This window comes from Chelonia mydas, chromosome 15, assembly GCF_015237465.2.
Source record: "Chelonia mydas isolate rCheMyd1 chromosome 15, rCheMyd1.pri.v2, whole genome shotgun sequence".
Taxonomy (NCBI): domain Eukaryota; kingdom Metazoa; phylum Chordata; order Testudines; family Cheloniidae; genus Chelonia; species Chelonia mydas.
This window is the reverse complement of record NC_057856.1, coordinates 30114769-30141158: the sequence shown is the minus strand read 5'-3', so window position 1 is coordinate 30141158 and position 26390 is coordinate 30114769. Positions and strand designations below refer to the sequence as shown.

At 44.3% G+C, this 26390-nt stretch overlaps 3 protein-coding genes across 11 annotated transcripts in view; 1 reads left to right on the top strand and 2 right to left on the bottom strand.

The window, feature by feature from the left end:
• KIAA1671 (KIAA1671 ortholog) overlaps positions 1-5159 on the bottom strand; it is a 152139-nt gene extending 146980 nt beyond the window's left edge. For 4 of the 5 annotated variants that reach the window (XM_043529243.1, XM_037878430.2, XM_043529244.1 and 1 more), the window contains exon 1: positions 5002-5114. The gene's annotated coding sequence lies outside the window, so the exon portion shown is untranslated. Of the gene's footprint in view, positions 1-5001 lie in introns of all 5 variants that reach the window. The other variant, XM_037878429.2, reaches the window with a different exon arrangement.
• Positions 5160-11542: 6383 nt separating this feature from the next.
• Positions 11543-13635, top strand: TMEM211 (transmembrane protein 211). The gene is made up of 3 exons (XM_037879010.1): positions 11543-11605; positions 11722-11857; positions 13379-13635. The coding sequence occupies exons 1-3, from the start codon at positions 11543-11545 to the stop codon at positions 13633-13635; spliced, it is 456 nt and encodes a 151-aa protein (XP_037734938.1).
• Positions 13636-17690: 4055 nt separating this feature from the next.
• SGSM1 (small G protein signaling modulator 1) overlaps positions 17691-26390 on the bottom strand; it is an 82522-nt gene continuing 73822 nt past the window's right edge. For all 5 annotated transcript variants that reach the window (XM_043529521.1, XM_037878835.2, XM_043529518.1 and 2 more), the window contains one exon: positions 17691-26339. In XM_043529521.1, the coding sequence (XP_043385456.1) occupies positions 26251-26339 (89 nt within the window). In that variant the 3' untranslated portion in view covers positions 17691-26250. The remainder of the gene's footprint in view (positions 26340-26390) is intronic.

The following is a 26390-nucleotide window of genomic DNA, read 5'->3' as shown; positions in this document are numbered from 1 at the left end:
CGACTACTCAAAATGCATAAACTGAAGCACTTGCATAAGTCTTTGCAAACTCTGGGTTTAAGACTGTAATCTACATAAGTGAGCAAAACAAGCCTATTCTCAGACCCCACTGCAGGAAACTGTTCTACATAAAAAGATATCTGGAAAATAAAGAAAGAAAAATGGCATTTGAGATAAACTGAATGCAAACTCTGATTTTAAAAGTTACATTATTGCACACTAATGACATTTATGATATTTTAAAGAGTTAATAAACAATGTGTGACTTCCATTGACCTGAAAAGTTCACTTCGCCAGTGGAAAACATTCCCTAGTGAGCAGGGCTAATGTATCAATTTCTGTGGGATCTAGATTAGAAAAAATGCTATTCTAACTCTTATGCTCAAAGAAAGACTTTCTGCTATGACTATGCAGTACTGTATTTCTGAGTCTTCAGAAAACTTTAGTGCCTTTAATCCCTCTCAGCTTTCCCAAGCATCCCTAACAGTGAAATTATCAAAATTCTGGTAAATTTCACGATGACTATTTAGAAGCCCATGAGCCACAGGAAAATTGCCAAGAATCATATTAGTTTTACTCTAATGATGCTTGTGAAAGCTACCAGAAGAGGCAGCAATGAAGTTATTCATGGGCCACGACCACACAAAAAGCTTGAGAAAAATGTAAACCAGTGATGATGCCCCACTGCAGCAGCTAAGAGGCTTGGGGGTGGGGAGTGAAAGCTCCTTGCTCCTTTCCAGCAGCCAAGCTGATGTGAAAGGAGAGGGAGGAGAAAAAGTGGGTTCCAATTTATCTACTAGCCAGGCCGATATGCCAGATGGAGCAGAGTCCGTGAACACCACCCAGGCAGGAATCCCAGAGCCCTACCAGCAGCAAGGGAGATGAGGGACCTGGACTTCTCACCTACATTCCATCTGGAGCTTGCTGGAAGGCTCCTGCACCTCATTTTTCATATCAGTCTCTCATGTACAGCCCTTTGGCATCTTGTAAATTTTTCAAGCACTGCCCTTTCTATATGGCACTCTTCCTTGCAGAAAAGTTATTTGCAAATCAGAACTGGAAGCTTTAGAAAACACCTATTCCAGAAGAAACCAAGCTATCCCAAAAGATATCATGATTTTCAGCATTTTTAACAGAAATGCCAAGGACAGAATAAGTATGTAGAGTGAACTCCCTTCTCAGGAAGAAAAGGAGTACTTGTGGCACCTTAGAGACTAACCAATTTATTTAAGCATGAGCTTTCGTGAGCTAAAGCTCACTTCATCGGATGCAGACTAACACGGCTGTTACTTTGAAACCTGTCATCCCTTCTCAGGGTTAGACATAGCTGACAGAGGTAAAAACGTCTGTGCCCTGTATATACACAGCTTTCAACATTGCTACTACCAGAGGAGTTGCATTGGTGCAGAATTACATGTCTGATTTTCCCTGATTCTTGGTACCTAGTTTATTGTGAAGGCCCAGACCAGGTAGGATGAGAGAAACATGCATGAAGCTCTCTGGCCTGTATCTATCATATGGAAAGACTACAATCTTCAGGGTTGCCAATCAGGCAAGGACCTTTAATCAGTACTAAACATATAATTTAATATAAATAAAAAATAAGGTGGTATGCTGAGTGCTCTCCCATGAACTATAGATTTTAAAAGATTTTCTATGATGTTATTCATAATGGTATTCAGGATTTTCCCCAATAATCCAAAAAAAATTCATCTATAAAAACTCAGTCACTCTCTTCTGCACTTTTTTATAGCACAAATGGAGAAGTGAAGGTTGTGGGCAATATTATCTGTAGTAGCTGGAATATCCTTAGCAGGAAGAAAAAATGTGATGAACGCAATAATAAATTAATATAGCTAATACTAGGAGCAGCACAAAAAACATTTACTTTAATCAGTAAGCTCAGGTAACCACAGAGGAAAACAGACTTGATAACCTGAAGTCTTTTCGAGTAGGGAACCAAGCTTTAAATAATTTTAATTCATATTGTACTCTGGAAGGGCACAAACTATTTTTAAAAATCCTTTCTAAAAACTATTTTTTGCTACAATTATGTCACAGGTTACATTTTCTGTCTAAAAAGCAATTTTGTCAACTAAACTATTCCAGATAAGGAAGGTTTTACAACTTTGTTTCTATTTTATGGATAAGTAGTTTTAGCTCAATATACACTAAAACAAATCCTGTAATGTTGTTTTACCATAACCAGCATCAGTTCTTAGAGAAATTGTAGAAAAATAACTGGATTATGTTACCAGTTGACTTTCCCCATTATTTAATCAGGCAATTTCTTCCATGTATTGTCTACTCCTTTACTATGTCCCAGAATATTGTAGAAAAAAAAATCGTAACCACTCTGCTTCAAAAAAGGTGTGAACCTCCCTGTTTTATGGCATAAAGAAAAAACCTTCTATTCTGGAGGGGGGGAAACCCAATATCCATTCTTGTAAAAAAAAAAAAAAAAAAGGTGGGTCTGAGGCATCTGATCTAACTTCACTGTTACCCTAGTAACATTGTTTACCTCCTCTGCTTGCCATGAAAATTGCCTACAGTTGCCACAGAAAAAAGTCTATTTTGACAGAACATCAATGGCCATATGTTAGAGTTCCTTTAGCATGATACCAACATTTTACATTGTCACGTGCAGCAGATTATCTTGAACAGATTTATACCATTATACTCTGAAGAATCAAAGCCAAAAGAATACAAACTGGTTACCACATTACATGATGGCATAGATTAGCAGCATACCATCTGCCAAACACGATTTTCCTTAAATCCATTCCATACTGAAAAGTCAAAGTCACATGTTTCTGATGCATCAGAAACAAATATCAAATCAATATTCATGTTTACATGATTAATTACTTAGCTTCTCAGAAAAGGAAAGTACAGTAACAATCCTGCAATTAAATCCACACAAGCAGTTTATTACTAAAACTGAATATAATAAATAATGCAGGGAAAAAAGTGGATTCACAGACTTGGACTTCCATCTCAATAGATATGTTTAATTTGCAGTTTTAGAACACCCAGATACAGATTCTCCTCCCACTGAAATCAATTGCAGGCCCTCCACTGACTTCATGGCAGTGGGATTAGACCCCATGTGATCTTTTTAACAGATTACTTATGCCCAATATAGCATAAACCTAACTATACAATGTCCTTGTAGTCACATATGAATTACTGCATGTTTTTCCAATTCTGATATAAAATAAATGTATATTATGTTAGATGCACCAAATAATGACAAAATATAAATCTTTTCTTTCCATCCGGATCCTTTACTATTTCAATTTAGTACTGCTAAAACTGCAAATACATGGACCAATTTAGCCAAAAACAAGCTATTTGCATCCACAATGCGTTGGAATCATGAAGCCCTGCACTTGTTTCCAGTTACACCAAATTGAAACAAATAAACTTAAAAAGAATAAACAATGACATTAAAAATGTAGCTCAACCAAGTCTAATCATCTCAAGCGCTATACAACAAATTATGGATGTCAGTCTCTTAATTAACCCATGAGGCTTTAATAAGATTTAAATACTGTGGAATGACACAGATAGTAGAGAAGGAAGTTATAGCATTAACATTTTCCTTAGAAATTATTATTTTTATTTTTAGCAAGGAAACAAAACCAAACCAGTGTTAGAACAATTTAAACCAAGATACCCAGTTGATACTCAGATTAGGCAATTATTTGTCCAGTTGACAGGTAACTAATGATGGGAAGGGAAATAAGAACAATGAGGGGAAGAACGGGGAGTAGGAGTTTTATCTGTAGCTACCACTAGAGATTGTTACACTTTTCCGAACAGCTTTAGTGTTTAATCCCATCAAAAGGGATGCATTATTCCCACAGAAATGGAGACCATAACAACCACCACCAAAACAACAAAAAACAAGGGAAGAAAAATATCTGGAAGCCAGCCAGCTTATAAATCTTTCTGCAAATACTTTATGCATGAGAAGTTACCAGTGTATCAGTTTGACAAATCACCGAATGTCAGAGAGACACACACAAGGCTCCTCGGGATTTCTACAGAAGCTTCAAAGCCATTTACAAGCACCAGCTGAGCAGAGCTCAGACCCACAGGGAAGTTGTCAGCTAACTTTGGGAACAAGTCCCGGAGCAGCGTTTTCAAACTCGGGGACCTGAAGTTGGACACCCAAAGGCAGAGCTCGCAGCCCGACTTCCAGGCGCGCTGAGCACCCTCCGCTCCCTTCGCAGCTGGGTGCTCAGCGCCGCGGCAACCCAGGGGCCTGCGCGAGGGGACTGGGAAGGGCCGCCCGGGGGGCCCAGGGCACGTGGAGCGGGGCTCGGCCGGGCACTTTCAGAGAGGCGAGGGAGGGTAAACAAGGAGGGCAGGGTGCCCCTGGGCGGGGGGGGCTCAGAGAGATGGGGGCAGGGTACCCCTGGGGACGAGAGGTCTGGGGGGGGGGGGGCAGGGTGCGCCTTGGGAGAGGGGTCAGGGAGGTCTGGGGGGCAGGGTACCCCAAGGGAGGGGGGTCGGGGAGGTCTGGGGGCCAGGGTACCCCTGGGGACGAGAGGTCTGGGGGGGGGGGCAGGGTGCGCCTTGGGAGAGGGGTCAGGGAGGTCTGGGGGCCAGGGTACCCCAAGGGAGGGGGGTCGGGGAGGTCTGGGGGGCACGGTACCCCAGGGGAGGGGGGTCGGGGAGGTCTGGGGGGCACGGTACCCCTGGGGACGAGAGGTCTGGGGGGCCAGGGTGCGCCTTGGGAGAGGGGTCGGGGAAGTCTGGGGGGCAGGGTGCGTCTTGGGAGGGGGGCAGGGAAGTCGGGGGGGGCAGGGTACCCCCGGGAAGGGGGTTCAGGAAGGCGGGGAGCAGGGTGCCCTGCCCTGAGGAGGGCGGGGTCCCGCGGGGGTCGGGTCCATGGCGCCCTCGGGGGGCGGGAGCTGAGACAGCTCGGCCCCTCCCCCCGGAGCGAGTCTCAGAGGGTCCCAGCCCCGCGGGGCCCAGCCGCGGAGCCCCCACCTGCGTCCTGGGCGTGCGGGCGCCCCAGCCCCAGCGCGGCGCCTCCTCCCGCTGCCGCCGGGCGCACCGCGCAGCCTAGCCTGCTGCCGGGGAGGGGGCGGGGGGAGCCGACCGCTCGCGCACCACGAGAGCCCGCCCCGCGCGCAGCCCAACCTGCTGCCGGCCCCGCGGGAGGAACTGAGGGAAGCGCCTCTGTTACCATGGTGACCGCGAGCTGGGCGGGGCCTGGGCGAGGCGCACACCCGGCGGCGGGCGGGGCTTGCCCGGGGCGGGGAGAGGCCGGCCGCGAGGGCTCGGGAGCTCGCGTCCGTTCTCCTGGGGCTCGCTCGCCCCTCCCCCCCCCCCATAGACCTGCCTGGCTCACGGGGAGTTGTACGGGGCTGGGCCCGCAGCGGGGCTGCCCTGGGGGCTCAGGAGCCGGGTGGTGAGGCCAGAGGAGCGGGGGGGGGGGCGCTGGGACTGAGGGGGGGGGGGCTGCGGCCCCCACCCCGGCGCCAAGTGGTTTCCCTCATATCCAGGGTTCCCAGCACCCCCCCCCCCCGCACACACTGAGACAGTGCCCCCGGGGGAGGCGCCCCCTACGGGGAGGTGCCTTTGCCGGGGCCTGGGAGGCGGTGTCAGGCTTCAGCGGGAGCCCGGGGTGCTCGGGGCTGTACGCCCCTGAAGCCAGGCCTGGAGAGCCCGGCCCTGCTGGCTTTGCCCCCTCGAGGCCAGCTGATTTTGTTCCATGGGGGGTACAAGGTGGTTCAGCCGCAGCCCCCCAGGGGGGAATATTTCACACAGTGATGCCTTTTACTGCTGAGGGACCTTTGGGCGACCTTCCCCGCGGCTCTTGCGAGAACGTGGTGCCAATTACAGTACCAAGGCCTTTCCGACGTAACTCAAAAGGCCGAGGAACGGCGGGCAGGGGAGGCCGGCTCCTGGAAGCTGTATACATTAAACCCAACAAAGGCACCCTTATTCCCAAACCCGAATGCACACACGGGGATTCAGACCAGAATAACTCAGATGCCCCCTAAGAGCGTCCATGAGAATCTCCCCTACCCCTAAAAGGTCACGCAGTGTTGGAGCTGTGGAAATATGACACTTTGCCATTAAGGAAGAAGGTGTGGTGCTCTATAAACAGTGAGTCCAAAGTAGCAATGAGGCAGAGTGACACTCAGAGGGGCATGAGTCACTGTAAACAGAAAATATCTGCACTGAGATGTGGAGATAAAGGGAGAGTCCAACCTTCAGTATCTAGAGGCATGCTATTGCCAGGCCAGGTGAGAGATGTTAGCCTTTTGTCTCTCAGCAAGACAGCTCCGTACTCACACTGTTAAGAGTACCTACATAACGCAAAGAGACTGAGGCAAATTCATCCCTCATTTACTCCTGTGAGATGCCTTTGATGTCAACAAAAGTCACATCATAGTAACAGTAGAATTTGGGCCTGTTACTAAACTGCTGTGCGGTCGCAATGTTTCTGAACGCTGAGGACGGGATATCCGCCACACGTTCTTATTTAGCTTTCCATTGTTGTATTCAAAGGAAAATGGCAGCAGCGGTGATGCTCTGGTGTTTTGGTGGAAAGGTGCAGATCCCAAGTCCTGGCAAGACCCTGAAGTGTTATGCAAGATTCACTCTGAGTAATCACAGACTAAATCCTAGCAAGGAAGGCTGCTGTTGTGATTAAAGCACTTGTCTCAGCCTCAGGAGATCACGCTTCACTTCCCATCTCTGCCATAGGTTTTCTGTATGCCTCAGTTCCCTATTTGTAACAGAGACACTATTCCTCTTTGTCTTGACTCTTCAGCTTATAGACTCTTTCAGGAAGTGTTGTCTTTTACTATATGTACGTACAGCACCTAGCACAGTGGGGTCCTGATCTCAGTTGGAGTGGTGTAGTTAACAACTAAATCATCACATTATTCCTCAGATGTCTGCCTCAATGGCATCTTCCTCCATAGAGCTGCCTACACCCAGCAACAGAGCCAGTCATCTGAGACCTAGCCAAGCAGGGTAGCCGCTGTTACAGTCTTTCCAAAACCCCATGATTTTGGTGAGTGCCACTCAGAGCTATTTCAAGCAAAAGCAAATATTCTATTCTGTAGAAGCTACTGAGACTCACTTCTGGCTGCCTCTGGGATTCCCACCCTCTGAGGGGAAAACCTCAGCTGTACCTTTAGAAGTTTTGAAAATGAAAATGCCCAAAGAGATGACACTTTTAAAGCTTCAGCTACAGCCATAGGAACTCGCTTCTCAGATGCTTCAAGATCCAGCAGGTTGCTGGCAAAAACTCCATGCATAATGCTATGGGTGGACATAGCACTGTAGGATAGGTGAAATAGCACAAGCGCGACTGTATATTGAAGTGCTTACAGTCTAAAGGCAAGGGCCCAAATCCTCCCCCCTCCCCTAGCCCTTGTCACTTGGTGGGGACCTGACCACAGGAGGAACCAATGCAGTTCCAGGGGCATTGAGGAAGGAGGATGCTGAGATCCTGCCCATAGGATCTGAGTACTTTTTACATGGATGAGCAAAGCTGGAGCCAATTCACAGAGGTTTTGGAGCCAGGCTGAAGGGCCACCAGCATTCGCCTACCTTCCATGGGTGGAGTGCAGTCGCTCATGCAGAGCAAAGTTTCACTGTCATTGTGTGGCATATGGGAAAGGATTCCTTCCCCTCCTGGCACCCCAGCTTCTTACATAAACCCCTCCTCTTCAGGAGTGAATATTTAATTCACAGGAATTAACTGCAATCCATGGATAATGTTAAATATTGAGTCCCAACCCATGTCATAAATTAAAGCTGTAATTCCATGCCAGAGGGGAAACAGCACTAGCAAGCAGATCCTGCAAGACGCAATGGACACAGCCCCTTGAACTTTGCACCCTTGGTTTATGATTTCACCAGAAATCTCAATGCAATTATATGCAAGTTCCATACAACTCGGCAGAACGTTACCCCTTATACAAATAATAGAACTAATTAATCTGTGCGTTTCTGGTTTTTAAAAATAATGCAGAATTTATCATCAAAATGAACACGGCTTAGCAGTTTAAGACATACCAATGTATCATTGGCACTGCTAGTTCCAGCCAGTCCTTTTACTGACAAGTGAACTTTGTTTCTGCTGTCATAGTAACCCCACATAAGATCCAATAAATTAGGAGTGTTTTCAGGTTGTTGGATTTTTTTTTTAAATTGACTTTGTTAGACTTTACAGCTTGAAAAGAGACCACACAAAATGAAGTTATAAAAAGAACAACATGAACTGTAACTGAGTATCAAACACTGTCTATTTCAACTAGGATCTGGTCCTCCCATCTTGTGTCTCTCATGTAGCGTATCAGTGCCCTACAGTGGAGAAATAGGTTAACTGCAGATGCCATAGATCCAAGTACTGCCCTGCCAGTGACTGGGCCAAATACAGATCTGAGTTACACTAGATTCAAAGACCAGATTGGACTACTGTGATCATCTAATTTTCCCTCCTGTATAACAGGCCAGAGAACTTTCCCAAATTAATTCCTAGAACAGATCTTTTAGAAAAACATCCAATCTTGGTTTAAAAGTTGCCAGTAATGGAGAATCCACCATGACCATTGGTAAATTGTGCCAGTGGTTAATTACCCTCAATATACATGATTCAATGGCTGGCAGTTGAAGTTAGACAAATTCAGACTGGGAATAAGGTGTACATTTTTGTCTGCTAGATCAAAGCACTCATTATCCAGTATTTGTTCCCCATGTAAGTACATATAAATTGTAATCAAGTCATCCCCTAAACTCTTTGTTAAACTTAAAAAATAAGGTTGCTTGATATCACTATAAGGCAGGTTTTCTAACCCTTTAATCATTCTTGTGGCTCTTCTCTGAACCCTCTCCAATTTATCAACATCGTTCTTGAACTGTGGATACCAGAACTGGACACAGTATTCCAGCAGTGGTCATACCAGTGTTAAATGCAAAGATAAACTAACTGCTCTCCTGCTACTTGACATTTTGAAAGGAAACCATTTTGAAGCACTTGGAGGAGAGGAAGGTGATCAGGAACAGTCAACATGGATACGCCAAGGGCAAGTCATGCCTGACCAACCTGATTGCCTTCTGTGATCAGATAACTGGCTCTGTGGATATGGGGAAAGCAGTGGACATGATATATCTTGACTTTAGCAAAGCTTTTGATACGGTCTTCCACAGTATTCTTGCCAGCAAGTTAAAAAAGTATAGATTGGATGAATGGACGATAAGGTGGATAGAAAGCTGACTAGATTGTTGGGCTCAATAGGCAGTGATCAATGGCTCAGTGTCTAGTTGGCAGCCGGTATCAAATGGAGTGCCCCAGGGGTCAGTCCTGGGGCCAGTTTTGTTCAACATTTTTATTAATAATCTGGATGATGGGATAGATTACACCCTCAGCAAGTTTGGGGATGACTACTAAGCTGGGGGGAGAGGTAGATACGCTGGAGGGTCAGGATAGGGTCCAGACTGATCTAGACAAATTGGAGGATTGGGCCAAAAGAAATCTGATGAGGTTCAACAAGGACAAGTGCAGAGTCCTACACTTAGGAGGGAAGAATCCCATGCACTGCGACAGGCTGGGGACCGAATGGCTAAGCAGCAGTTCTGCAGAAAAGGACCTAGGGAATACAGTGGATGAGAGTCAATCGTGTGCCCTTGTTGCCAAGAAGGCTAACGGCATATTGGGCTGCATTAGTAGAAGCATTGCCAGCAGATCGAGGGAAGTGATTATTCCCCTCTATTCGGCACTGGTGAAGCCACATCTGGAGTATTGCGTCCAGTTTTGGGGCCCCCACTAAAGAAAGGATGTGGACAAATTGGAGAGAGTCCAGCGGAGGGCAACGAAAATGATCGGGGGCTGGGGCACATGGCTTATGAGGAGAGGCTGAGGGAACTGGTCTCGTTTAGTCAAACACCATAGAGATGTCCATTACAATCGATACTATTATATTTATCAAGCAAACTTGTAGTCTCATCAAAAAAATATATCAAGTTAGTTTGACAAGATCTATTTTCCATCAACCCACACTGATTGGCATTCATTATATTACTCTCCATAATTCTTTATTAATCAAGTCCTGTACCAGCCTCTCCATTATCTTTCCTGGGACTGATGTCAGACTGACAAGACTATAATTACCCAGGTCATCTGTTTACTCTTTTTAAATATTAACACAGCATCAGCTCTCTTCCAGCCTTCTGGAACACCCCCAGTGTTCCAAGAATTATTGAACATCAGTATTAATGGTCCAGTGAGCTTTTCAGCCAGCTGTTTGACAGCTTTTGGATGCAAATTATTTGGACCTGTTGATTTTAAAATATCTAACTTTAATAGTTGCTGTTTAACATCCTCCTGAGATACCAGCTGAGTGGAAAGACTTATCATATGACATGACAACATCATCCAGTTTTTCCCCAAACACAGAGCAGAAATACTTATTGAATACTTTGGTCTTTTCTGCATTATTGATAATTCCACATATCTATCTAGTACTGGACCAATACCATTGTTAGATTCCATTTGTTTCTAATAAACTTTACAAACTCCTTGTCCTTAACTCTGCTGCCAACAGATTTCTCCTTGTATCCCTTAGTTTCTATTATCAATTTTCTACAATTTCTAGCTTCTGATTTAATTCATTACTATCAATTCCCCTTTCTTCCATTTGTATTAGTATATTTTCACTTAGGGCTTATCTACACTGCGGTTTTGGATTGCTAAGTATCTCACTGTAAACAAAACAAAACCCCACCTTCTTTGCGGTAAAGGCATAGCAAGGTCCATAACTATACCCTGCACATAGACAAGCTTTGAGTCACTGGTACTATGCCATCTGTGCCTGGCCATTACAGCAAACATGCCCCAAACAAACACATTAAGGAATAATTAACTGGAAGGTTTCTTTTAATTAAGCCACTTTTAGTAATAATGTAGCGGAAAAGCCTGGAGCTTTTGACTTCTGAGGTTCTAACCTCTATTCAATTTTTTTTTACATAATTTTTTAGAATTTTTGGTTTAAATTGTAGACTCCGGGCCAAGAGGGAATTTACTTCCTCTCCCAGTATAAGTTTTGGCACTTGAAAACATACTACCACCCCACCAAAAGCAAATGTAACTGACGGCACTAACTAACCTTAGCTGGTGACAATGGACACTGTTCCCCATTTGCTTCTCCCAGTTGCACTCTAGCATGTGCATCATCAGAAAGATTTGGAAAGGCCACACTAAAAATCTGGAAATACAGATTTCTGTAGATTCTGCATAGATTAAAAAACTACTGGCCCTCAAGTTTACAAGGACAAATGCAGGCAGCTGGTAATTTACTCCTAGCCTCTGAGCATAGATGTCTTGCTCTCATCTTGTCCTGTTTGTACTATTTGCTGATAGTCTCTCTTTGCTCTGAGTGCCTGCAGCAAGAAGGCAAAGGCACCGCAGCCCCTTTAAGCTACTCCAGCAGACTAACGGGACTATAAAGGGGGCAGAAATGGCCCCTGAGAAAAACCTTCATTAAGAATTTTTCCCACCTGGCATAGAATGGCCACAACCACCCTATGTCACCCTTCAAGCATTAAGCGGGATACTGGGAGTCGGGAGAGGGTATGTTTGCAGCACACAGCATTCTGGGTATTGACGGCTGATGGCCCACAGAGGGCTTGTGCGGCCAGAATGCATGCGAGTGTCAGAAGGCACAATGTCACTCATTCCTAAATTAGGTTCACAAGATCTGGGCAATTTTCTCCCTGGCCTTGGCCTGCATTTCCAACTTCAGTCTGAGATCCCCTGCCTGGTTCAGAAACAAAACCACATCGTCTGGGGTCTTTACCCACTGCTATTGGTCCTCAAAAGCTGGTAAGCAGAGGTGCACCATATGCAGGACCCTAGAGGATATCTCTGCTGGAGCGGGTGGGTGAGATTCTGTGGCCTGCCTTGTGCAGGAGGTCAGACTAGATGATCATAATGCTCCCTTCTGACCTTAATATCTATCTATGCTGTTTCCTGGGAGGTACATGGTCCCCTAGATAAGCAAACGGACAAGCACAACCGGTGCCTGTAGATGGACCAGAATCCTCCCTGATGTGACTTGTTTGACTCACCTCCTGGGCCTCAAACAAGAGGGATATTTGGCCCTTTTGTTCTATTTACTGTTAAAGAACCAGTAGCATTATTAACAGATACTTTATAATGTTCAAAGTACTGAATGTTAATGAATTAACCTAATTAATGTTGCAAGCCACATTTTCAAGTGAACCTTTAGTTTTGTGTCTGTTTTAACTGCAGATACAAATTTGCAGGTGCAATTAGCTGCTGGCACTATAAGGCCTGAGAGGAGAGGTACAAGCAGGTCACATCCATCAAGCAGGGGTGGGAGTGGCCAAGAAAACAAAAACCAAGAACCCAATGCCTGACTGTATTTCCCTGAAATCTAGTTCATGTGCAGCTGGTCCCTTTGCTGGTCATTTTAAAAATATCCAAAAGCACTTGTCCAGCTTGCAAAATAAAGGGCTGCAAAATTCCAGCATCAAACCTGGAGCCAGGAGCGCTCTGAATCCACTAGGGACTGGTCCACTGCTTCATCTCTTGTAACTGTAGTGTTCAGTATTAAAATACACCTGCCAGTAGCAGAGACCCACTTCCATTTAGTCTGACCCATTCATCAGAGGTCTCCTTGAGTGGGGACTCCTTGAATAGCTGGAGGCTCAATTTTAACACCAAAAGGAATAGTGGGCCTATCTACCTATTGCCTGGCAGAGGTGATAATGTCATTCCAGTGAGGAGTCTGGCAAACAACACTATATTCTAATGTTCTAGGACCACCAAGCTTTTTCTTGAACAAAGAGACCCATATTTGGTTTCAGATTGCAGCTATATTGCTTTTTGGAGGTTGGATGCTGCTAGCATTTGGAACAGTTCTTACCTTGTCTTGGATTTCTATATCCCAGGGACTTTGCCAGAGGAGGGTCATCTGCAAAACATCTGCAAACAGCTACAGGTATTTACCTTTCAGGAGATGAAGTTCCTTCGGGTCATTACAATTCTAGCCTCATTCATATTGTCTGTCACTCATGCTCCTGAAGGCTCCAGTGACACCCACAGGTTAGTGGTGGTGTCCAGCAAACTGAGCCAATGTGGCATCGATAATGATAATGAGAGTTCATGGATACATCTGCCTGTGTGAAATCCATGCTCACCTCTCTCCAAGTCTTCTGTAGCCAAGTCTCCCCTCATCACCCCGCCAAAAAATGAACAAACCACTTTCTGAAGCAGGATCTTCACCCAGTGGTTTCCAACTGCCTGTTATCTGATGTTGGAAGCTCTGTCTTTTTGCACTGGTATAATTGCAGGCTTGCTTGTTTTTCACCCTCCCGCCAGTGATTGGCACAATCTTGGGACTGCTAATTTTTCCATGTAGTTTGGATTCGGCATTCGCTAATGAAATTGGTGGTTATTCCTCCACAGACAATGCTGGGAAACGTAAGCTTGGCTGGGGCTACACCGTGGCTATCCTGGATGTCCTTCGACCATATTTGCTGCCAGTCATCGGCAGATACAATTTAAATGAGGTCAAGTCGAAAGTCTTTTTCTCTCCTGCTACAGAAAGTAGAATTCTAGTAGGAGAAGATGAATAAAATAATCCTTCAGTGAAACTAGTATTTTATGATTGACTGCTCCATGGATTTGTACAGATAAACAAAGCCAGGGCGTAGCCTTTTCTTATCCAACATGCACTAGGCCGCAAGTAACCCCCACCTTAATGCTAGCAGAGTGGTGGGCCAAATCCTCAGCTGGTGTAAATCTGCATAATTCCATTGAAGTCAATGAGCTACACAGCCAGTAGCTGAGAGCCTGAGCCATTGTTCCCACAGCAGTTAGTAAACTATGTCTCCTCTTTACCAAAGCAGCTGTGTTTCATTCTTACAGTGATCAGTTTTCATTGTCTGTGCTGAAAAGGAAGGAATGAACAAGAGGAAGCTCAGGGGTGGCAGCACTGGAGTCCGGGCAGCCACGCTCATAGCACAGAAGTAGCGTAGAACAGCATCAAGCTGAGGCTTGATTACCCAGCACTGGCAGGCAGCATCTGTCCAGTTCCAGATAATGATAGGGTTAGACAGCCAGGGCACCACGGGAGACCAGAAAGGGGCAGGGAATGGAGAGAAAGAGGCAGAGCTGTACAGGGTAGGCAGTGGTGTAAAAGGAAGCAGATGGATCTGGCAGTGAAAAGTGGGGAGGCCTGCTGGGGGTAGGATGGGAAGAGGGATGTCCCTGGCAGGAGAGGGAGTTAAAGAAATAGCAATGGGACCCTGAAAGTGGAGGGGAGAGGCAAGAAGTTCTGGAGAGATCAAACAGGTGCAGATCTCCTCTGACAGACACCTTCAGCAATAGCATCAAGAGGGTTCTTGCTTTTTGTCTCTGTAATTCCAGTTCAGGTTACAAGCAAGAGGGCTGGTTTTCACCCCCCTGTAACTGCCATCCTCCACAAACTCACCCTGGGATCTAGGAGTCAAGCTGGTCCCATTCCATCTTGTGCCTTATCACTAGCAGTAAAGGGAAATTGGGCCCAATGCTGGTGCAGCTGATGTAGCAAAGGGGCAACTGACTGGGTCGTCGAGAATGGTTCTGCTGAGGAGGCAGCACTGTGTTGCTGGGTACACCAGAGCCATGAAGAGCCCTGGATTTGCATGAAACTGAAAATCTCACTCCTTGAGCTACTAGACCCTACCTATGGCACAGACATAAGATATTTAGATCTAGTCAGAATATGTCTCACCATTCCTACCTTAGTAAGAGGAAACCACACCTCGGAGGCCATCCCATTTCACAACAGAGTATTACTGAGATACTGATCGGAAACTGGAGAAAACACTGCACAACATGATGTAGGATATCGTTAGCAGCAATCATAATGCTGTAAATACACACTGCACTTTGCAAAAGAGAAAATGTATTCCCTGCTACAAAGAGCTGGAGCTAAGAGGGTTAAAGCACGAAGTGCACTTTCAGAGAGTACCAGACATTGCAGTGATTTTTAGATACACATTAGAGACTTCCTTGTCAACAGTTTAATAAACCTAGACATGCCTCATTGCAGATTAAAAGAGTTTGCACCACTGCTAATTGCAATTTGGATAACACAAGCATGTGTTAGTTTCTCTCACACAGCAACTGTATAAATTCTTTCCAGACTAGGAACAAAATATGTTACAGGAACAACTGGGTAAATCTTCTGAGATTCTCACTTTTGGATTATATCTGTGGAATTATGGTATGGTATAAACAATGAGTTGTTTTGATGACTCATCTCTCCTGATGGTGCAGTAATGAAAAACCCCTTTATCAATTTCTAGATGCCCCCTTAAAATGGTTTGTTTCTGGGGCATCTGCTCTCCCCAGCATAAAAACACACAATTAACAAGAGGCACCAGAACAAACATCTCTGAAGATCTTACATTCCAGGATTCAGCAGTGAGCTCTGTTTTGATTTGATTTCCTCTGACATTCTGAGGCTGTTTATAGGCAGAATGACTGTCATGCACGAATTGTGTGTTAGGGACACCTGTTGCTAGTACAATTTTAAAAGATACTCTGGGCTGCCTCTCTTTGTATTCAGCTTCTTTGAGTTCAGGGATCTGAGTCGGCAAGTAGTTGGATGTTCTGCTCAATAATGTTTGGATTATATTGTTAGCTGTGAGATTTATCTTCCCAGGAAGGCCAGGTGGGAAGTCTGAAGTGGTATGCAAACTGAGTGACACACCAGTCTGCCAACGCCACAAAGGCAGGAGAGGAGGCAGTGAGTAAGAGCTGCTAGGCAAAGAGTGGGTGTTTACTTCTGTCAGGCTGTAACCCACCTTCAGAGCAGCACTGCTGGTGCTAAGGTGAGGAGAAAGCTGCACGCATGAGTGGGACAGTACCAGCAAGATGCATAAGGCATATGGGTTGCTCCTGTGAAGTGCTGATTGCCCTCAACTCCTATTAAAGTCAAGGGGAGGTGTGGCCTGACTGTGCAAGATGCTGAAAGCCCCAAAGTCAGAGGTGCTTGCAGGAGACCAGGCCACAAATGATGGCTGCCCACAGCAGGACAGAGAGCTTGGCAACACAGACGCGGGGTGAAATGCACAATTTTTTTAAAGCATGGAGCATCACAGTTTCAATTGGAAGCATTTTAGTAACATGCTCCCCTGCAGAGATTTCTGTATCTAGCTAGCTCTGCAGCCCTCACCATCTGTAACTCTGTTTAGATCTGTGTGTGTCTCTCTGCATTCCCATGGATCTGTAGCTCAGATTCCAAGCTTTGAAAAGACACTAAGCCTGAGCTGTAATTCCAAAATGCACTGGTATTTAAACATCTATCCCTTTAAGCATTCTTTTAGGTGTGTCTATTGTTATCTGAATGTTTATTTTCACATTTTCCAAACAAAACATTTCCACCCAATATTTTGAACAACTCAGTCGATAGTGTCCCTCTCATACTGCTGCGACACATCAGACATGCCTAAGGGTTTTATAATTCTATCCTAATCCAGGTCATTCACTGTCAAGATGCAAAAGCAGGTGATATGATGTGGTAGTTGAATTCTGCTTCAGCATTAATCAGATGGTATCTTTATCTCCCTAAGCAAGTACATCATACAAGCCTCAGATGGACTGGCAATTGGATGCATTATTCATGCACTGTTCCTGGACAACTAAGAGCTTAAAAAAACCTCTCTTCATTCTCTCCTCTCCTTCCCTTCAACCTGAGCAACAACCCAAAGAGGACTTGACACAGCTGCACCACTAGAGGAATCCTACTTCATCTTCCAAAAGGGTACAAGGGAGAGAGAGAAGAGCCTGGTGATATCCACCACCTTTTCTTGGCTAATCTTTGTGTACAGAGGGCCAGATGCAGAGTCCATTGAAGTCCATGGAAAGACTCCCACTGCCATCAATGGTCTGTGACTCAGGTCCAAGTTGAGTGGGTTTCCACCTGCAAAAGCAGTCTTTGGGTGTTTATGAAGGACACAGGGTGAGAATGACAAATATTTTGCATTTTTGCTAACCACTCCTGACTCCCCACAAGAGTGATGATCTTCACTGGCAACATGTAATTGTCTCACCGTGTTCTAGGAGAAGGCACGTCTAAGACTTCTTCTTTTCTATCCCTGCTGCTGAAACAGCTTCTAAACCAGTGCCAAAGCTGGAAAGAAATTGCTGGAGAGAATTAGATTGTGCATGTACCGCACAAGAGACTCAATTATCCAAACCTCCATTTCCAACCAGCTGCCAACATGTTTCCCTCCTCTATTGACTCCTGCACAGCTCAGTATCTTCGGACGGTTGATTAGGATTCAATTGTATGTCGCGTTCCTGACACGCTCAAAGAGTTTTTTGAAAGGAAGGAACTCAGTTCAAGCATTGATCTTTGTAAGTGACAAGACCCATCATGTACATATGACCCATGAAAAGCTTTCTTGTCAATGAGAGTTGTGTCTACAGATTCAGGTGCTGATTCTCCACTGCTTTGATCCTGCATCATCATTTATACCTGTGAACAGTAAGACTACATCCTGTGTGTAAAACATTATTCCGTTTGATAACATTTGCACAGGTGTAACCGATGGCAAAAGGCAGTGAAGAATCTGGCTAAAAGATACAAAACTTTCCACAACCCCTTTCTTAGTGTGTCTAGTCAGTAAAAGCTCAGCAATAAACAACAGCCAGGATTTTATTGATTTGAAAATACATCTAACCATAGAGAATATAGTTTTAGTTTGTCTTTTTGAACAACAGTAAGGAACAATTTACAAAGAAAACCAAAAGCATGAGTAAAATATAAAATGGATCTTATACCACAGTGTGAAGTTGAAATATGCCAAGACAGACGTTAGCAGCACTTCTACAACTGTTATAATAAAAGCTACAATGCTCATTAATCTCATATAGAGTGAGTCCCAGAGACCAAAATGGCATCCTATGGGTAAAAGCAGCAATTCGTTGTAGGGCAACATAAGGTTTAACACCAGTTCATACAGTACATTCATAATCCTGTTACATTTAATTCTTTTTCCAATACATCCTTGTGATAAGTTTATCATTAATTTCTCAGATGTATAAGAGGTCTGCCCTCTAAGGTTTCCCACTGTACTTAGCAAAAACTAAGCTCGGTACTATGTGCTTTAGAATTATATAGGTGCCAATCATGGGTCCATAGCGAAAGGCAGAGTTGCATTTTGTACATAAAGCAGGGATGCAATCTCTGTTTATGAAAAATACAGATTATTCTCCCCAGACTCTCAGCACTTACTTAGAGAAGAATGACAGGAGTACTTGTGCTACCTTAGAGACTAACAAATTTATTACAGCATAAGCTTTCGTGGGCTACAGCCCATTTCATCGGATGCAGCTTATGCTCTAATAAATTTGTTAGTCTCTAAGGTGCCACAAGTCCTCCTGTTCTTTTTGCGGATACAGACTAACACAGCTGCTACTCTGAAACCTTAGAGAAGAATGAATTTTCTGAGAATTTACAAGTAAATCTGTTAATTAATTTTAGGAGTAAATTAATTTGGTAAGAATGAGTCCCTAAAAAATTTAGTATCCAGTGTCAGACCTTTTTATTTTACCTCAATTATCTTAGTAAGGAAACAATACAGCCTCTTCAAATTTCTCATACAGTTAGAGCTCACTGAGAACTTGTTCACACACTAACGTTTGAAGATTTTTATTTATTTTTCAGATAAATGGTCATTTTTAACTATTGCTGAAAGTCTCTCCCTCTGCAGGAGCTGGAGATAAAGTTTTATTACAGAGAATTCCATGAAAAATTGCCCTCTTTTGCAATGGCTGTTACCCCCTATTGTTCTTAATGGGAGACAGTTCACATGCTGCCCTTAGCAAAGATGTCCACTGCCTCCATTCAGCAAGCTCCTCATGGCAGAGAGAGGACCACTGTCTATACTCTGAGGGCAACGTGGCTTCATGGTTATTGAAAACAATGGGAGGTGATGGCCATTTTGAAAGCAGTCAATTCTTTGAGCTTTTCTAAATAATTTTATGTGCCAGCCTCTGCTGAAGGAGACACTTTCAGTTATGAAAAGTAACAGGAAAAAAATGACCATTAATCCTAATTATTTCATTCCCAAACCAATCCATTGCACTAGATCCGCCCAACAGAAAAGGCACGTGGGTGGGGAACCAGGGTGAAAGACGGAGGGCAGGAGGTAGACAGAAGCTGGGGTATAAACACGGGTTACTTCGGGCTGATCTGTCAATGCACAACAGTTGTAAATGCAGCTTAACTAGCCAGTTACTTAATGCTGCTCCCAAGCCCCATAATGCAGCTAGAACCTACTGGGAAGGCTGGCCCTAAAAGTAAAAACACCCCCCTTAAGCCTGATACTTCATATCTTGAAGTCATTAGCAATATCACACTACAACATTCACTTTCTTCGGCTTCTCCGTCAGTGTCCATGTAGGAATTTTTAGTATTTTTTAACGGAAACGCTTGACAAAAACTAGAGAACGTACATCACTAATTTAGGGTAAAATACATTACAAGGATGGTGTAACTATTCAAAACACAAGCATTATAAACTCAGGAAATTCAGAGTTAAGGTTAAGCTTAAACTTAAAAGAAATCCAAATATGTTGAACCATAGAAATACACGTTAAGGCACACAAACAACCCTAACTATGTCCCTAGTGGACCCGCCCCCCCCCAAGCTCATGTGTCTTTAAAAATCAGTTTAATCTAATCTGGGACTGAAAAACTCAAAAACGTTTTAATCATTAATGTATGTTTCTTGCATGGTATAACTACAGGAGAGAGTTAAGGTGGTTTGGGTACCCTAAGTAGGAAGACAGAGGCAAGATTCAAAGGGATGTAATGGAAGGTATCTGGGAGAGGTCCAATATTATGCAGGAAAACACCATCTTTATCTACTGCAGAGTTTGAATTATTAGTTCTAGCAATAATTACCAAATCTCTATATTGCTAGAAAATGTGCACTTCATAAATAACAAATTGTGCTCTTTCAGTATCTACATGTACTCAAGAAATATGGGAACCATTACTAGAACTGCTGGTATTAGCTAAAATTCCAAAGCAGATAGATTAAAACCACAAGGATGCCATTTCTTCAGTACATTTGTCAAATGTAAAAAAAATCTCTCCCCTTTATCGCACTGATGATATTGGTTCAGAGACTCTCACTGGCTGAACAGGGAAGCTACAATATGGGGAAAACAGAGCAGCAACTCACACTGCATATTTTCAAGTCACTTACCATTTTCTTAAAAAAAAAAAAAAAAAAAAATTATTTCATGTGTGACAAGCGTCGTGGAACAAGGGCTCTGTATTCTTTATAGACTAGCAGTAAAGTAGCTCCCAACTCAGTGAAATCAGTTGATTGACAGAGCAAGTGGGGACAGAAAAGGAAATCAAGTGTTTCTGGAGCAAGAATGACATATGACAGTTAAAAAAAAACAGTCAACAAAGTAGGAAAGTAAAGCAGGAGTGAAATTCACCCCTGGCTGAGGCCCACAAAGGCCTACATACCTCTGAAGTGGGACTTAAGTGGCTTGTGCCTGTCCTCTGCTGAGGTGAATTTTACCCAAACAGAAGAGCTAAAATTATGCTACATTACAGCATCAGGAACAATTGCCTCCCTTGAGGTGGCTTTTAAACCACCAGTAAAAGTTACCATTAACAGCTGTACTTCTATTGCCAGCTTTAGCTACAGCAAAACCAAAATTCTGTATGTTAAGAGGCTGCTAAAAACTAACAGGCTGAGTAAGAGTAACATTCTGCAGCATCGCAGCCTTCAGTGCAATCTTGGTCTTGGGAAGAAAAGTCAATCTATATGAGAAGTGTTTACAGAAAGGCCTTCCAGAGTCTCAACACAGGAAAAAAGAAAAACCTCTTCTAAAAAAAACACATTCAGGAACAAAGACCACTTCTAAAATGTTTACTTTAGTAACACTGAAAAAGATGGATATCAAGAGTCATTTGGTGGGTCACATCTGCAGAAAGCTCAAATGCAGGCAAAGAATCCATTAACAACCCCCTTAGGAAAGGATCAGGGTTGGAATTTGTTTTGGACATTAAGTAGAATGTATACAAAGCAAGCTGATCTGAGAGCTAAGTAAAGTATATAGAGTGAAAAAACCTCCCCTCTCTGCAGAGGGTGCTCACATGGGCCTTTAGAGGAGCAAATTGCATCTATATGGACTTGCCGGAAAGAAAATATTCATCTGGCTCATCTAGTTTGCCCCATATCAGAATAATTATCTAACGCATTTTTCTGCCAAAGGCTCTATCCTAGTGTCAAAAGGCAATTTGTCTGCCTGCACAATTTGTAGCTTTCCCTGGAAGGGAAGGGAAGGGAAACACATAAGTGATATGGCTCTGTTCTCCCCTCAGAAAACCCAGGGTAATACTTACATTTTAGGGCCTCTAGGACACAGGTGCGCACTCAGGCAGAAAGGCAAGGATTGAGGAGAAGGAAAAAGAGGTGCAACAGCTAGATAAGCAAGATCCTACTCTTGTAACTCTGGGCAGCTTTATACCGACCCTGAGCCCTAGACATTTAGTATGAGAGTATGTGCTTATTTTCCACTGGCCTCACCACGTCTTTTATCCTATTATGTACATAAGCAAACTCTTTCCCAATGGCCACCCTCCTAATTCACTCTGTTTAAATCACCAAAAGGAAACCACTCATTGTGTGAATTAGACGTCACATACACAAGGTTTGTGGAGCGCTAATCAATTTCAATCGGCATTGACGTATTATGCATGGATCACAACACAAATTACAATACAAGTCTGATTTAAAAGGTGGCCTCCCCTTACCTGCACATACAGTTTATGCACGGTCACTCATGCACACAGAGCATGCTAGTGGATATACACATTGGCACAAAAATTGCATGCATACAAGTGGATTCTAAGGGTAGGTCTACACTGCAATTGGAGAGGTCATTGCAGCACACGCAGTCATAGCTGAGCAAGCTTGAATCGAGCTTCTAGCTTGGGTACGAAGAGCACCAAAACTGCAGTAGCATAGGCTAGCTGCCCAAGTACAAGTATGCACTCGGGCAGCTAGCCCGCCCGGCACGGCTTGACTGCTACTGGCACCCGAGCTAGTGAGATTAAAGCTATATAGGATACATCTTCACATACTGCAGTCACCACTTGGATTGCAGTGTGGATATACCAACTTAACGCCCCTGGACACGCCAGGCCCTGTGTGCATTAGCTGGAAGTCATGTGAGGTCAGTTCCCATTCATTACAATAGAACCCCTATTTAACAACTAATTAGGGACTGAGGAGTTCAGAAAATGGAACATCTCAAATTGACAGTGGTACGGTGCAGTATGATACTCTGTCACATTCTTCTTCTCCTCCAAAGTGATTTCCAATGCACCGAGCCATGAGAATGTGAAGTGATGTCTACTCGTTTTTCAGCAATGCCACTTTCCTTATGTGATTCCCCCCCGGTCAGGAAAAATGGGTTGTATAACTGGCTGTTTGTAAGATTGGTGATCACAAAAATCACCATTCTAAAGTATTTAAACCACTGATGGATGGACGGGGACATCATACAGTCATGTTATTCTAATTCACATTTTGGTTTTGGAATCCATTTGCTCACAGTTTTTTATTTCAGACAGACAAGCAAATGCCCCTTCCCCCCTTACTGCTCTCTGAGTGTTCTGTTGGAACCATCTCAGTTTCCAGGGGCTCTAATGTCTCTATGAAATCCAAACTATCCCACAGTTTTTCACGGCCTTTGTGACTCCAAGTACACAGTCTATGGACACACACGCAGAGCTGAGTTGGGACCACACATGGCCAAAAGCTATGGAAATTTGCCATGATAACAGTACATCTTGACTTTCTGATATGCACTGTTTATAAACCCCACCAATCAGCCAACCTGCCTGCGGCTGTGCATGTGAATTAACAACCTGGCAAGATATCTGAACAAGAAATGCATTCAAAGAGCAACACACTCAAGATAACACATCCCCCTGACCAATTTCTGCTCTGAGATTCGCATGCACAACTCCCACTGGAATATCTAAGAGCAGAATTTGTTCCACTGACTTTAACGTACGCTGGCAGCTCCCATTTGAATGTTACATTTGGTGCATTGACTGCAATGGAGTTACTCTGGATTTACATTCCAAGTGAGAGTAGAATGTATCCCTAACGCTTTCTCTATGGACACTTCATTATTTTTCTGGAGAGTACCCTGGGATCAGTTTAACGTTCATACTCTTGGAGCAAAATGGATGCAGTGTTGCTTTAACTGCAGCCTAATATATTAAATTTTGGGGGGAATCTAATTTGCTGCAATAGAACACATTAGGCCCCTGATCCTGCAACCACGTCTACCCAGGCTGACCCCAGTGCCTGTGCAGAGCAGAATGGGGTGAAAGGGGCCACATGTGGCGATTCCACTGAGGGATCAGGGATAAAGTTGTTACCTCTGTTTCTGTTCCACAATTTTTGATTCGAACTAAACCAAGCAAAGGTGAGGTAAAACGGTTTCTTAACCTGCATTGAGCTTTTTGTTGCTGGAACAGAACAATTTTCGCAGTACAAGGAAAGTGACAGATTGGCACATCATTGAGTAGGTGCTACAGAGAACCACGCAGTTCTTAGAAGCAAAGATTTTTTTTTCCCCCTCAAAAAAATAATACCCCACTTAAATCACATTTTTTCTCGATACTGTATATATAGACACAATTTTCTGGTAAACATGTAGAAGATATGTTTGCAACATTGAAAAGATATATCTCCATTTGCATAAAGATTCACACTCACTGAATTCAGTACACAGGGACACACAGTAATGTACAGTCAATAGAATAAATAAATACTTCTTTTTGTTAGAAATTATTCAAAAACACTGCTATTGATGGGTCCGAAGACACACTCAGATAATACAGATAGCAGATATTGTGCAGGATTCTCAGCTATCCGTTTAAAAAAAAAAAAAAAAAAAGCCTGAAAGCTAGTGTCAGAGTTGTTGCTTGATAAAATATGACTATTTATGCCTATCTAATGGTTATTATTCCTTAGTTTTGCTATGTGAAGGTGTTACTTTGATCCCTTCCACTTTAGAACAAGGTTACTCAGATTATTTATCCATTCTAACATCTGAAAAGCTACAAGGTCTAGAATCAGGAACAGGTCACCAGTGTAGGCGTGAGATTTGCTCTCTGCTTTAGGAAAAGATGACAGATTCATAGTTGAACCTGAAGGTTTAAAGCCCAGCTTCTTCGGTTTCCATGCAGACTATTTCAGATGCTAGTGTGGACTGTTTTCTCCAGTAAATTAAGCTCTTTTTGGAGTTTAATAAAGCAGATTGGCTCTAACCTGGGCAGAAAATTGCTTCAAAGGGTTTCCTACCTCTTGTGGATAAAGTACAAATAGCCTGCAAAATAAAAAAATTAGAGAAGACAGATTTCCTCTGCTTTCACCTAGCACTGTATTCATCTCCAGCAAAAGGGTTCAGCAGGCCCTGCCCTTCCCTGGTTTGCAGTTACAGACTCTGCATCCCAATAGTACCCAGGGATGAGCTGATTTGTTCACATACTGCAGACTGGCTCACTGTACTCTGCAACTGATTTCTGGAGCATGCACTATTTTCTTCTGCGTTTCTTCTGCAAGCAACATCTGAGACACACCACACACAAATACAAAATACATCAGTACAAACGAGGGTTGTGCAGGAGGGGAACAGATGGGTCCCTTTCCCCTTCTGGTGAACACCACTCCCTCAGCGCAGAGGGCTCTGGCTTAGCCCTGCTGGGAGAGCTGAGTGGAGGAAGAGAAAACACATTTATCACACATTTCATGGCTGGCAAACAGATTTTTGCAGCACAATTTGAGAGAAAGTACCCTTGAAAGAGCTACAGCAAAGCATTTTCCCAGCTGCCAGGAGCAACCACGGACTGGTTTAGCCATGACAATGACCTTCCTGGGAAGGTGGGAACTAACCCACTAACACAACCCACTTCTCTCCTTTTCCGCTTCTACTTTTTTTTAACCTGAGTTGAAAAATAAACCCAAACTCTTGGCTGCACTAACCTCACCAATTACCCTGCAGCTCAGCTTTCCTGCTGCTCTGGTGCAGGCCAAGGGGCTGCACGCCACAGCGCCCGTGGGGCACAATGCTAGTGCCACTGCAGGGAAGCTGCCTTGGAATTGCACCACTCTGGGTACCCAGAGCAGAGAATGCTAAGCAGGGTCTGTTTTCCTCCACATGGGCCTGACCCAAAGCCCACTGATGTCCGACTGGAGTCCATTGACTTCACTGGGCTAAGGATCAGGCTCCATAAACACAAGAGACTCCTCTGGGCCCTACACTCTGAATTTTCAAAAGCGCTCAGGGCCGGATTTTTCAAGTGCTCAGGACCCACAATTGGAACCAGACTTTCCAGCAGAGCTCAGCTCCTAGATTGGCAGCGAAATACATGGCATCCTGAGCTCTTTTGGAAACTGAGCCGGAGTTGGAACTCCACACGCTCTGATCCTGGGGCGAGGAGCAAACTGCAAAGCCTAGGGAATGGGAGGAGAACAGAGCCCCAAACAAGGAAGAGGGTATATCGTAGGAGGAACTTGCCTGATCAGAGTCTGTCTGCTGAAGGCACAGCCTCACGCTCCTCCCACAGAGCCGAATGCTGAGAACACCCTCGTTTTCACTAGCTTGAGAGGGGCACTGCCTGGCTCTCTTGTCACATGGGGAAGCTGCTTCTTGGGAAGCGTTTTGTTCCCCTGAAGTATATGCTGCAAATTCAAAGGCAGACCCAAGGGACAGCAGCAGCACCGTCTGCCTGTAGCCCACCCCCCTTGGGAAAGCTTTGTCTGGAAAGTGCTCTTGCTAAAGATAGGGACCATAACTGCAATCATACCACCAAAGCAAAGCAAAGCAAGGCAACGTCTGCCCAGGATTTGCTTCCCAAGTAGAAATGTTTGAAACAGAAAAGAAGATGCCGATTTACAGCTCTTTGGTCAATCACTGAAAATGAATGCGGGGCTGAAGAACTAAACCAGGGGACCCTTCCCCTCATGTCGAAGCTCAACAGCATGAGAGCAGAGATAAGGGTACTTTCATCTTAGAGAGCAGCATGTGTCAAACTACCAAGGTTGTGTCGTCACCGGTGTGGCACTTCAAGAAAAAGGAAATGGGGCAGGAAGTGTTGGCTGGGAGTCTGCGACGTCTCGCCAAACACCCCACCCTTCCCAGGCCCTTCATTTATTCTCAATCAGCGTCTGGACTTTGTACACGAGATCCCGGGCCAGCTTCAGGAGCTGTTTGGTGTTGTGCCGCTCGGCCATTTCTGGAATATGGAAGGAAAAGGAATAAACAAACGATGGCCAGATAGCTCCCC

Coding starts and splice junctions, on each gene's coding strand:
- TMEM211 (XM_037879010.1), top strand. CDS start 11,543: ATGGCCACAACCACCCTATGTCACCCTTCAAGCATTAAGCGGGATACT. Junction 11,606..11,721: donor ATACTGGGAGTCGGGAGAGG/GTATGTTTGCAG, acceptor TTCCTAAATTAG/GTTCACAAGATCTGGGCAAT. Junction 11,858..13,378: donor CTATTGGTCCTCAAAAGCTG/GTAAGCAGAGGT, acceptor CCCTCCCGCCAG/TGATTGGCACAATCTTGGGA.